General features: G+C 42.2%; 1 protein-coding gene across 11 annotated transcripts in view; it reads left to right on the forward strand.

Annotated features, from left to right (window-relative positions):
• Positions 1–12,192, forward strand: part of PDE8B (phosphodiesterase 8B) — a gene marked incomplete at both ends in the record, with an annotated part of 235,127 nt that overhangs the window by 139,592 nt on the left and 83,343 nt on the right. For all 11 annotated transcript variants that reach the window (XM_080704433.1, XM_080704430.1, XM_080704440.1 and 8 more), the window contains one exon: positions 8,504–8,694. In XM_080704433.1, coding sequence (XP_080560559.1) covers positions 8,504–8,694 — 191 coding nt within the window. The remainder of the gene's footprint in view (positions 1–8,503; positions 8,695–12,192) is intronic.

Here is a 12,192-nt window from a genome sequence, read left to right on the forward strand (position 1 = left end):
GTGATGTGCAGACCCACTAACTGGCTGCACCAGCATGTCCATGTCCCTTCTTCTCCATCACCAAGCCAGGCTCAGAGAACCACATAGCTGTAAGGGATTTTGGCCCTTTTTTTTTTTTTTTGTATTGGGGATGGAACCCAGGGGCATTCTACCTCCAAGATACACCCCCAGCTCTATTTTTTATTCTTTATTTTGAAATAGGGTCTCACTAAATTGCAAAGGGCCTCACTAAGTAGCTGAGGCTGTCCGCGAACTGCGATCCTTCTGTCTCAACTCCCGAATGCTGGGATTACAAGCATGGGCCACCAGGCCCGGCTTGGCCCAATATTATAAGAAAAAAAAAATAAAGCCAAGAGAATAACTTATTAATGATTTTGAAGGCTCTGGGGCAGGCAGTCTCAGTTCTCATCCTGCTAGCTGTATGGCCTGGAGAAGTGAACCATCCAAGCCCCAGTTTCTGTCTGTAATATTACAGTGCCCACTCCAAAGAATTGCTAAAGAATTACTAAGCAAGAGTGTATTTCAGGTACTTTGAGTGTCCGGGTTGGCCAGGAGAAACTTCTCATCAAACTACAGTTCTCATCAATGTCACCATCCTAAGAGACATCTAAGGAAAATTCCTAGACAATTTTTTTTTCTTTTCCCCACCTGAACTGACTCCTCTTCTGGTCAAACTGGCCCATTGTTTAGTGTTATTTGGGTGCAACCTACCTGGTGTAGATTTTTGGCCTAGTCTAGAAGCTCCTTGTTGCCAGGGGATGATGAATATTCTGAAACCCAGATGTTTAATAGTAAACACTAGACACTGAGAATCCACTTGGAAATGAGAAATCCATTCTTAGAAAGAATACTAGTAATAACTAATACATGTATCACCTTCTTCAAGTTAAGGAAAAGTTAGTTTTATTTTTGTCTTTTTGTAATTAAACTTTACCAGAAAAATTAGTTTTATTATAACTTAGTTGTCAAAGACAAATCATTGCTCTTCCCTGAAAGATTATTTCTCAGTTCTTTTTCTTTTTTGAGGTACTGGAGATTGAACCATGGGGCATTCTTCCTCTGAACTACACCCCCGGCCCTATTTTTATTTTTTATTTTGAAACAGGGTCTCACTAAGTTGCAGAGGGCCTCACTAAGTAGCTGAAGCTGGGCCACTAATCTGCGGTCCTCCTGTCTCAGTCTCCCAAGTCCTGGGATTACAAGCATGCATCACCAAGCTTGGCTAGGACATTTCTCAGACCTTTCTTGATAAAGCTTGTGCAAGAAATGGTTACAAGAATTTCCAGCAAAACAGAGTGACACAGGTGGGTACTGGGGGAAGATCATGAAGGAACAGAGACATGTGGGCTCCAGCACAGTTTTGCTGTGCTTGGGGAAGTCACTGTCCCCGTCTGTGGGATGGTGGTCAGTGAGGTGGTGCCCAGAGTCCCCCACTGCTCTGAGAACACCTGAGAGTGGCAGCCTCTATCACTGGCATCCCCCCCCTGCAGTCCCTGTGCCTCACTTCAGCCTCCCTCTCTCTCAGCCTTGGGTCAGCCCTTATTTTACCATTCTATCTCCGGGTGAAGATCAATTAAGCTTAGGGGTTGTAAAAATGTTTGAGAAAAATTATTTTGGAAACAGAGGGGAAAACTGCCTGGCAGTTTGAGGCCTTTATAGTTACACTGAAAAACCAATAGCTGGGTACAGTGACATACACCTGTAACCCCAGTACTTGAGAAACTGAAACAGGATTGCAGGTTCGAGGCCAGCCTTGGCAACTTAGCAAGGCTCTCAGCAGTGTAATGAGACCTTGTTTCAAAATAAAACATAAAATAACTCTGGAAGCCCCTGGTTTCAATCTATAGTACAAAAAAAAGAAGAAAAAGCAAAACTGTGCAGGTCGCCATCACTTTGCACAGTTCCAGTGTGCACAGATGACATGGATTACGTAACACCAGGCCTCCTGACGTGCTTCCTACGCAGGTGCATTGGTGCTTCAGCTGTGGATAACTGCATGAAGGACAAACTTCACTGCTTGCTCTTCTGTCCACAATCACTAGGTGGAGAACAGATGTGCGGCATGACCAGTGACCATCCACATCACTCTTTTATTTAATTTATTTATTTATTATTTATTTATTTAGGTGGTACTGGGTTTCCTGGAAGCCCTTCTACCTCCGGGCTACACTCCCAGACCTATTTTATACTTTTTTTTTTTTTTTTTTTGGAAACAGGGTCTCTTAAGCCAGCGCAGCTGGCTTCGAACCTGCGCGATCCTCCTGTCTCCACCTCCGAAGAGCAGGGATTACAAGCGTGCACCACCACGCCCGGCAACATCACTCTTCTAAAGTCTCTGTAATTAGTTCCTGTCTACCTGTTATTCAGCTTAAGCACAGACAGCAAAGTGTGTAGTTGCCGCCTGCCCTTCGTGATGAGCCCACGTGACTTTATAGAACAGGCCACTGAGGGAGGGAGGGAGCCAACCAAGATGAAAGTGCAGCAGAGAAACGGAGAGGGATGCTGCTGCGAGTGACACTAATGGAAATGGCGTTAGAGGAGAAACAGCTGACTGTGGGGCTGCTGATGTGCTACCTCTGAGAGAGATGGAGAGGAGGCCGGCCAGTAAATACCAGCTCACTGCTGTAGATATGGACAGTGGTTGTGTCAAAGAAGGATGAAGATGTCTTAGAGGAAGTAAAGCCAGAAAAATGTGTCACATTCATGAAAGGAACTCTGGGGATATTGCATGACACTGGAAGGAAGCACAGAGTGGAAATGTTGGCACCTCATCCCAGCCCAGGAGAAGGGCAGCGCACTGGGGCATGGGAAAGAGACTCACGCCCCATCATCACTTACACGCCTAGAAGACGTGATGACAGTGCTGTTCAAACTGCTCTTGATAATTTTTTTAAAGAGAAAAAAAAAACATTTTAAATCTCAGTATGTTTAGTTTAAGCTACAGAGTATGAATATTTATTATATGTTTTTTTTCTTTTTCCTATACATTTATAGCCCACAATGAAAAAAGCTTACAGTGTTTTGACAAATTTTTAGAGGTCATGGAATAATCATAATTTTTAATTTTTATTTGTTAAAATTACTCTGCAAGCTGGACATGGTGGTGCACACTTGTAATTCCAGTACTCGGGAGGCTGAGACAGGAGGATCACAGGTTCACTGCCAACCTCAGCAACTTAGTGAGACCCTGTTTTAAAATAAAAGAATAAAACAGGGCTGGGGATGTAGCTCAGTGCTAGAATGCCACTGGGTTCCATCCCCATTAACACACACACACACACACACACACACACACACACACACACTCTGTATTCAGGTCACCTTTATGATATGGTTCTACCATCCAAAGAAAGGCTGCTTAGAGTGGCGTTCTGACCCTGGACAGAACCCGAGTTGGCCAAGGCCTACTCCAGAAAGATTTCCTCGTTGTTCCAGAATTTAGCCCATATCTGTTCTGTACTTTCTGCTGTTTTTCTACATTTACAACACTGTGGTGAGATTCCTGCAACTGTACCACCTTCTTCTGCTGTCCTGTGCCTAGATTCTTGCCTGGGCTCAGTGTGTGGTCCACACTGATTAGTGTACTTATTGTAACTATATGCTTCCCAGACTCTCTCCAAAGAACAGAAATGGCGTATTGCTGTCCTGGTTCTTAACATTTTGCATCAATAAATTTCTGAATGAGTGTTGAACATACTATTTTGATCAAGTTCAAGGGTCAGCTTGCCTGTTCTTTATACAAATCAAGTTCAGTTACATGCCTTCAAGGATGATTTTTAAAGAATATATTTTGCCAAATTATTTTTATGAGATTTTCTTCAGTGAATGATCTATTAATGTTAACAAATGCCCACATCCAAAGAAAAAACTACAAATATTTATGCACAGGATTCTAAGGCTCAAGAGTGATTGTGTTACTTAAGTTTTCTTATTGTTGCTGTTGTTTGATGGTAATCAACAGCTGTCTTGTGTGGAAAAATAAACAAATAAGAAATGAATTAGAGAGATAGTACTTTTTTTCTCCCCAGAATCCAAGGAAGACCTGGGAAGCCTGGCTTGGGAAGGGTGGCAGCAGGCCACCTCTGAGCACTTTTATGGGGTGGGAGGATTTAAGGTTTCTCCTTCAGTATCTCTATCCTAATGGGCCATGGGTCCCAATCCCCAGCTCTGCCCCTTTTGGCTCAAATTCTGAATTTCTGAAAACAGAATATCCTGAGTCCAGCTGTAGCCTGAGAGATAAAGATACAAAGCCTGTTCCTGGTCATATGGATTCACCACTTTCCTAGAGAAGGTATAATTTTCCAGAGGTAGGCAGACATTTTAAATGGTGATTTCTACAGTGTTTTACTCTAACATAAATACAGATACATATATACATATACATGTATATAATATAAGTATATATACAAACATATATAATATAATTAATTATTTTGAGAGGGTTCTGGGGACTGAATCCAGGGGCATTCTGAGCTATACCCTCTAGTCCTTTCTTTATGGTACTTTGAATTGAACTCAGGAGTGTTCTACCTCTGAACTACACCACTAGCCCTATTTTATTTTTAATTTTGAAACAAAGTCTCACTAAAATGCTGAGGGTGGTCACAAACCTGTGAACCTCATGTCTCAGCCTTCCAAATACTGGACTATAGGTACTCAGGCCTGCTATATATTATATTTTTATATACAGAGATTTTCAGTTTGTTTAGGAGCTGAATAATTGAAAAGCAGTTTCTGTAAATTAATTTTTGTAAACAAAAAGAATTTTAAATATTACCCCAAGAAATTCTCTAATAAGAGCCCTTATAATATAAATATTTCTGTTTTAAAGTATAGGCTTTAAGCCAGGCATGGTGGCACATACCTATAATCCCAGTACTTGGGAGGCTGAGACAGGACTTGCAGGATTGACGCCAGCCTCAGCAATTTAGCAAGGCCTTCAGCAACATAGTGAGACTCTGTTTCAAAATAAAACAATAAAATAGGGCTGCAATATAGCTTGAAGGTAGAATGCCACTGAGTTCAATCTCCATAGCAGAAATTAAAAATTAAATGTAAACTTTATTATTCAAGTGTGCTAAGGCCAGCAGATCAGGGAACAGTTGCCAGTGAAAACATTGTCACAGTTCTCCAGAGGAGGGGGCACACCACACCACCCAGGGCTGCAGGGGAAGCCAGGGGGCGGGAGACATGACTGGAGGCTTCTTCGTGGTTTCATGGGAAGGATGGGCAGGCAGGGCAATGTGGTTGAGGATTGGCTAGTTTGGGTAATTTCAGGTCTGGGACATGGGGATTGTTCCTACTTGTCTGGCAGCTGGCCTGGGATGATTGGGGCCTGGCGGTAGTGGCCCAGTGAGAGGAAGGCCTGTGTGCGCCTCTGGATGAAGGAGGAGGGTTGGGGCGTGGGTTGGATTGGTTTATGAAAGCCAGGATTCAAGGAGAGTTTTTAAAAATTGTTTTTGGTTGATTCTGGTGGTTCTGGGGATTGAACTCAGGGGTATTCTACCTCTGAGCTATGCTCCCCACTCTTTCTATTTTTTGTTTTGAAATAAGGTCTTACTAGGTTGCTAAGAGACTTGCCAAATTGGTGAGGCTATTCCTGAACTTATGAACCTCCTGTCTCAGCCTTGTAAGTACTAGGATGACAGACGTGCACCACCATGCTCAGCTAAGTCCATTTTTATTAGGTCCTTAGAATGGCTCAGAAGGCCTGACTTCATTCAATCTAAACCTTGGCTGTGAATTTGGCCGTCTCCCACCCTCTCTTCTCCATCATACTGGTTCCCTTCCCGCCCCTCAGACATCTCCAGCATAATCAGCTGGGCCCTGTGGGGACTTCTAGAGCTCAACCTCCAAAGCTCTTCCTTCAGACTTTTCCTCTGAAGAGTCCTTCCGACTCTTCCTCCTTTCCCAGGCACTTACTGTCTACCTCTACCAGCACGGTCTGCTCCCTTTTCCTCTCCTGTACTCTTATCACTTATTAGCATTCCACATAATCTCTTTCCCTGATGTATGTGTTTTTTTATTTATTTGTCCCTCTTCTATGACAATCAAAAAGTCTTTATTTTGTTCATCAATGTACATCATCATTTACGCAATTAAAAGCAGTGTCTGGTACATAGAAGGTGTTCAGGAATTGTTTTTTTTAATTTCCTGCTTATTATTTTCCAGAAGTGAAACATTCTACTCTTACAAGGACACACAAGACAGATGAGATTAGTTTATCTGTAGTAATGCCCAACAAGATAATAGAATTGTGTTTTTATTATGTTAGTCAAATATCAAGACATGCTGGTATCGAGGAAATGTAAGTTGTTGAGATTTGTGTGTTTAAAAAAAAAAATCCATCATTCAGCCAGACAGATGGGAAACAAGAAGTTCCATGACTCTGTCTGTGACTTTTAAGCTCTGCATTTTGAGTTTCTCGGGCTAATGCCACCGCTGGGCCAAGTAAAGGACTATTGCCTTTTTGCACAAACCAGTTTATTCTGCTTGGTTTCTCACATCATGGCTCCCCTGTTAATAGTTTGTTTCGAAGGATTTCTTTTCACTTTCAAAATCTACCAGGCTGTGTGTGCCCTTCAGTTTTCTTGAGAGAGCCACCTCCCTTTTCTCCCTAGTAGGAGCTCTGTGACTAAAGACAGTGGGAGGATTCTGGACACAGAATGCTCATTAAACCAGCCAGAGTGAGCCCTTAATAAGCACGGCTACCCCAAGTGTTACTAGTGTGTGCTTTTTAGCCACATGCTAAGAGAAATAAGATCAACATCATTCTGAAAAAAATACTATTTTCCTTTTGGAAACATGGCATTTGAGAAAACAGAAAATTCTTCAAAGTGTAAAACAAGTGACATGTATGATATATTTGGATATTTAGTGTTGTTAGGGAATTATTGGAAAGGTTGAGCCATGAAATAGTATTGTGGTTTTGCTTATTTTGTTTTAGAAAAGAGTCTTTAATAGGTGTGTGTGGTGTGTGTGTGTGTGTGTGTGTGTGTGTGTGTGTGTGTGTGTTAAAGTCTTTCACAGATGTATGTGGATGCATCTGGATTTGCTGCAAACTAATGCAAGAGGTAGGAAATGGAGAGGGCTCAAGATGAACAGAGATCGGCAGCGCTGGCTATTGCTAAAGCCGGGTGATGGATGTGTGAAGTTCTATCTACTTTCCTATATATTTCTAATTTTCAAGTAATAACATGTTTTTACATGCAATGGTGATGTTGGACAATTGGGCTTGTTTCTGATTATAAGTTAAACATATGCGGTATTTCACCATGATGAATGATATTGGCTACCGACTTAAAAGATTTTCATGCGGAGAAACTACCATTCAGTTCCTAATTGCTTAAGCCAGAAGTGGAAGCTGAAGAATATTAAATGCCTTACCAATATTTTGAAATATGTAATAGCTCTTTCTTACTGGACTTGGTGCTAGGAGGTAGTCTTACTCCTACTACTAGTAAAGCACTCACCGTGCACAACAGCACACACCTATCCCAGGCACTTGGAGGCTGAGGCAGGAGAATCATGATTTTGAAGCTAGCTGGGGTAACTTAGTGAAACCCTGTCTCAGAAACAGCAAAACCCTCTTATTGCTCATAATACCTACAAGTAGCTATTCTTTAACTGCCAGGAATTTACTGAACAGCTAGTAAGTGTTATCCTGGTGCTGAGCACAGATGCCATGTGTAGGGAACAAGAGCAGCACATGCTTGCTCTCCTGAAGCTTTGTCTCTAATACAGGAGATAGACCACGGATAAACAAGTTCAGGCAGTGGAAAGGCTGCCTCTGGCTTTCCAGCTGGCAGAGAATCTGGCTTCCTGAGCCCAGGGTATGAGAAGGGGAAAATCGTATAAAGCATTGCTACCTTCTTTTAGTGGGTGGGGATGCACTTTTCAATGTGGCAAATAGAAGCAAATTTTCCTCAATTTAGTTCCATCAGCTTCACATTTCGTGATCATTCTTTTCATATTTTGACAAGGACTGAGTGTTCGAATTCATTTCTGAGGTTGTTTTGAGTTTTCTGGAATCCTTACGTCTTTTTAGTGCTGCGTTCAGAGAGGGTCTCCAGGGACAGGGAGGCAGATACCATTTGCACTGGAAGCAAATAGATGTATATGCGAATCATCACCTAACATGTGCCCCTTATCTTGTTAGTAGTTTTACTACTTGTCTTACCTAAATACAAAGCTAATTAGGTAATTAAGAATATTTGTAATTGTAGCAAGCAATCAGTGCCTGAGCACCTGCCTGTCCAATGATTTATGTCTCACACCTAGCCTAAGTACAATTCTGATCACATCTCACAGCCGAGAGACTATAGGCCAAGTCAATGATCTAACCTCTTCTAAGACTCCCAGAGCCAGCAAGAGGGTTTGAACCCTGGTAGCTTCCCTCCAGAGCCCAGTGTCCAGTGTTTCACCAGGCCACTGCAGACCTGTTATTAGTTCAGTCTCCGAGGAAGATGGCTTCTGTCAAAATGCTCTGTTTTCTGCGTTTCAGGTTTTGCTAATCTTTGCAAAGGAAGATAGTCAGAGTGATGGCTTCTTGTGGGCCTGCGACAAAGCTGGTTACAGGTGCAACGTAGCTCGGACTCCAGAGTCGGCCCTGGAATGCTTCCTAGATAAGCATCATGAAATTATCGTGATCGATCACAGGCACACTCGGAACTTTGATGCAGAAGCAGTGTGCAGGTACCTTCCTCTGTCTGAGATGCTTAGTAATGACCAGCCCGCTGAACCGCTCCAGATGAACTTCTTCTATACATATCTTTAATTCCATTCAACATATTTCTACAACATGTGTGACCTCGCTGAGCGGTATACCCACATTTCTGTGATGAAAGCTGCGGCTCCTTCCTGAGGATATATCCCACCTTCTTATTGTCCCACATTTAAGTTGCACTGAATTTTGAGGTCTGAGCTGGGCTTCTCTGAAAATGTCAAGGTATTCCCTTTCCTATCCCAAGAATTGCTCATTAAAAAAAAAAAGTTAAAATTCACACAGTTTGTACTGCACAGATACGGCTTGGTTTTAAAGCAGATATTTTAAAACTCATTATTCGGTCCCAAAATGAACATCAGAAATGTGTGAAATGTAAATTTTCCTGTGCCTGACACAGATGGGTGAGCCTGCAGCAGGCTTCCCAGACACAGAGGGAAGGCAGCCACTTTGCAACAGCAGAAAGTCTTCCAGGAGCCGGTGCCCTGCTTGTTTACAGAAATGCTTACACTCTGGGGAGCAAACACAGGCCTGTTCATAAATAAATGCTCAGTCTTAGGAGCTAGCTCGAGATGAACTGGACCATTTAGCAGAAGTGGAATGCTTTGAAGCCAGGTGGGAAGAGGTCACTAATTAAATGCTAGACCAGGACAGAGTCCAATTACATATGGAGCTGGAATTTTCTTGAATATTAGTGAAAAGAAAGGTGGAGAAATGGCTTCTCAGAACCTCTGGTACACTGACAAGAAATTAATGGATCAGGAGAAGTTCCTTATCACAGCCGTTACCTCACTGTTCTTTGGTGATTTTCGTTTTCCCAAAGAAGAATTTTTTTAAGTAACTAGTTTTAAAATAGTTTAATAGTATCAAATCTTATCTTTCTTCTTGGAAATATTTTTCTATTTAGTAAGATAATTAATATATTACTAAATATATATAGTATATATTAATATATATTACTATATATGTCTACATAGAGACATATATTTGCTATTTTCATTATTAAGGAATGTATTTTCTAAATGATTTTCAGGATAGGTTGAGTCATTTGTAATGAATTTTTCAACTTTTTCCTGGCCTTCACTTACCTTTCTTACATGGCTTTGTAGAAGAATATATCTGCAGACAGAGAATGAAAAAAAATTAATAGGAAGAAATATTTTAATTTAAGCAAAGACCTCATTTAGCAGATAAGTGTTATATTTTCCTTGGGACATAAAGTGATATACTTTTGTTTCCTAACCAATGTGCCTCTTCTTAGCCTCAAAAAAAAAAAAAAAAAGAAAAAAGAAAAAGAAAAAGAAAAGAAAAGGCTATGGAGGAGCCTGTCCAGTTTAGAAGGCAGATGTGTGTACCTGTGTGTTTGCTGACCATTACTGGTCATGTTGAGGGTGTCCAGATTTCCATATTCTTAACCACCAGCAAACCTGCCCTGAGGAGGTCAGTGAGGACATGCTCCTGGCAGATGTGCATGCTTTATCATCATCCATGGCCCTCAATCTCAGGTTTTTGAGCTAGACTGGATCTTGACCTCATACACATGATTGGGCCCCAAATCCACCCATCCTTAGGTCTCCCTAAATCATCTTAACCAGGAAGAAGTCTAAGTCCCTCTGACCACAGACCTTTAAAGGGATGAGGAGAGGAGGGAAGCAGGTGGGCGTGGGGTGTGGTGGTGCGTGGCTGTAATCCTAGTACTTGGGATTCTGAGACAGGAGGATGGCAGATTCAATGACAGCCTCAGCAACTTAGCAAGACCCTTAGCAACTTAGTAAGACCCTGTTTCAAAATGAAAAATAGGCTAAGGGTTGGATCTTGGAGATAAAACACCCCTGGCTTCAATCCCCAGTGCCAAAAAAAATAAATAAAAAGTAAAAAAGGTAAGCAGCAGGAAGTAACCTGGAAGATAGAAGCTGATCGCAAAGGAAGCCTCCAGAGTGCGTGCTCCAGCCAGCAGTGTTACAGGCCTTAGCCTCTTGCCCTAAGACCTGCCCCATAGAATGAGTTCCAGCCTGGGCCCAGGCGGCTTCCCTGGGGTGAAGAGGAAGGGCGAAGGTGGGAAGTACACAGTGCTTCCCTGGAGAGCAGACCATGCCTCGGAAACACGCCACGTTGTCCACAGGGTGCTTGTGCTGAGTATCCGGGAGACTCCTCAGTACCCCATAAGCATAGTTTCACCGAGTGGCTGAATGGGAAGTGGTCTGCGCCAGCCCTGGAGGGGCGACCTAGCCCTGCTGCCCCACTGTGAGTTAAAGCTTCCTCTCCCATGGAGCTCGTTCAAATACCATTTACCCACAGGGATAACTTCACTTCCCAGGAGTGTGGCCCCTAGGCCTGCTTGCCCATGCAGATTGAGGTCTCATATTGCAGCATAGGGTGAAGGTACTTTTTTTTTTCTTAGAAAGATCGAGAAATTTTGTCCTTGAAGAGAATGAGGCAATCCCTGCTGTCCCTGGGGGACAACGGAAGGGAGTAGGGGACACAAACACATAAACACGGAGAAAAGGAGAAATGCCCATTGCTAAAGAGAAAAACAAACACATGCTGTTTCACAATGAGTCGGGGTGATTCTGTCCTTGGAGAAGGTGGTTCTGTTCCAAGAGATGTCAAAATCAGCAGAGGCCAGACCAAAACGATAGGTCAAAACAAGCATACCAATTTGCACTACATTTCAAGAGTACTACCATTTATTATTATTTATTATTATTATTATTATTATTATTATTATTATTTTGGTGGTACTGGGGTTCCTGGAAGCCCGTCTATCTCCGGGCTACACTCCCAGACCTATTTTATTTTTGGAAACAGGGTCTCCTAAGCCAGTGCGGCTGGCTTCGAACCTCTGCGATCCTCCTGTCTCTGCCTCCCAAGCGTGGGGATTACAAGCGTGCGCCACCACGCCCGGCCTGCTACCATTTATTATAACTTTGTCCAAACCATGATCCTCCGACCAGAATAGCCCAGCATCTGAGCTATGACATAGCGTAGCTTCATGGACCTCAAAATTCTATACCCTTATGTATTTTGATTCTGTTAAATCTTAAGAAGTACACTAACAATGTAGAGGTGATACAATAAATATCATTATACAGTGACAGTTACCATATTGCAACATGTCTCAGCCCCAGCTGATGACCAAATTGCTTAAAATATTTAAGCACAAACATAAATACAACTGAAAAATTTGGGTAGCTCTTTGAACCATCTTTATTATTAGGCTTTCCACCTGTTTCCAAATATCCACCTGCCAACAAGCGCTGTCCTTATTGTTACGGGATCAGGTTTTGAACTATCTTTACTATCTAAAAGGAAGGAGATCCAGCCCAATTAGTTTCCCCTCCAACTACAAACTGATAACTAAAGGATTATACAACTGCCGGGTTTTTTATTTTTTTTTTTGGAGTGGGATTTTAATTAAAAAAAAAAAAAGACACATGATATTTAAGTGGAATTTGCCAAAATTTGAAGTG

This window comes from Muscardinus avellanarius (assembly GCF_963383645.1).
Source record: "Muscardinus avellanarius genome assembly, chromosome: 1".
NCBI classification, from domain to species: Eukaryota; Metazoa; Chordata; class Mammalia; order Rodentia; family Gliridae; genus Muscardinus; species Muscardinus avellanarius.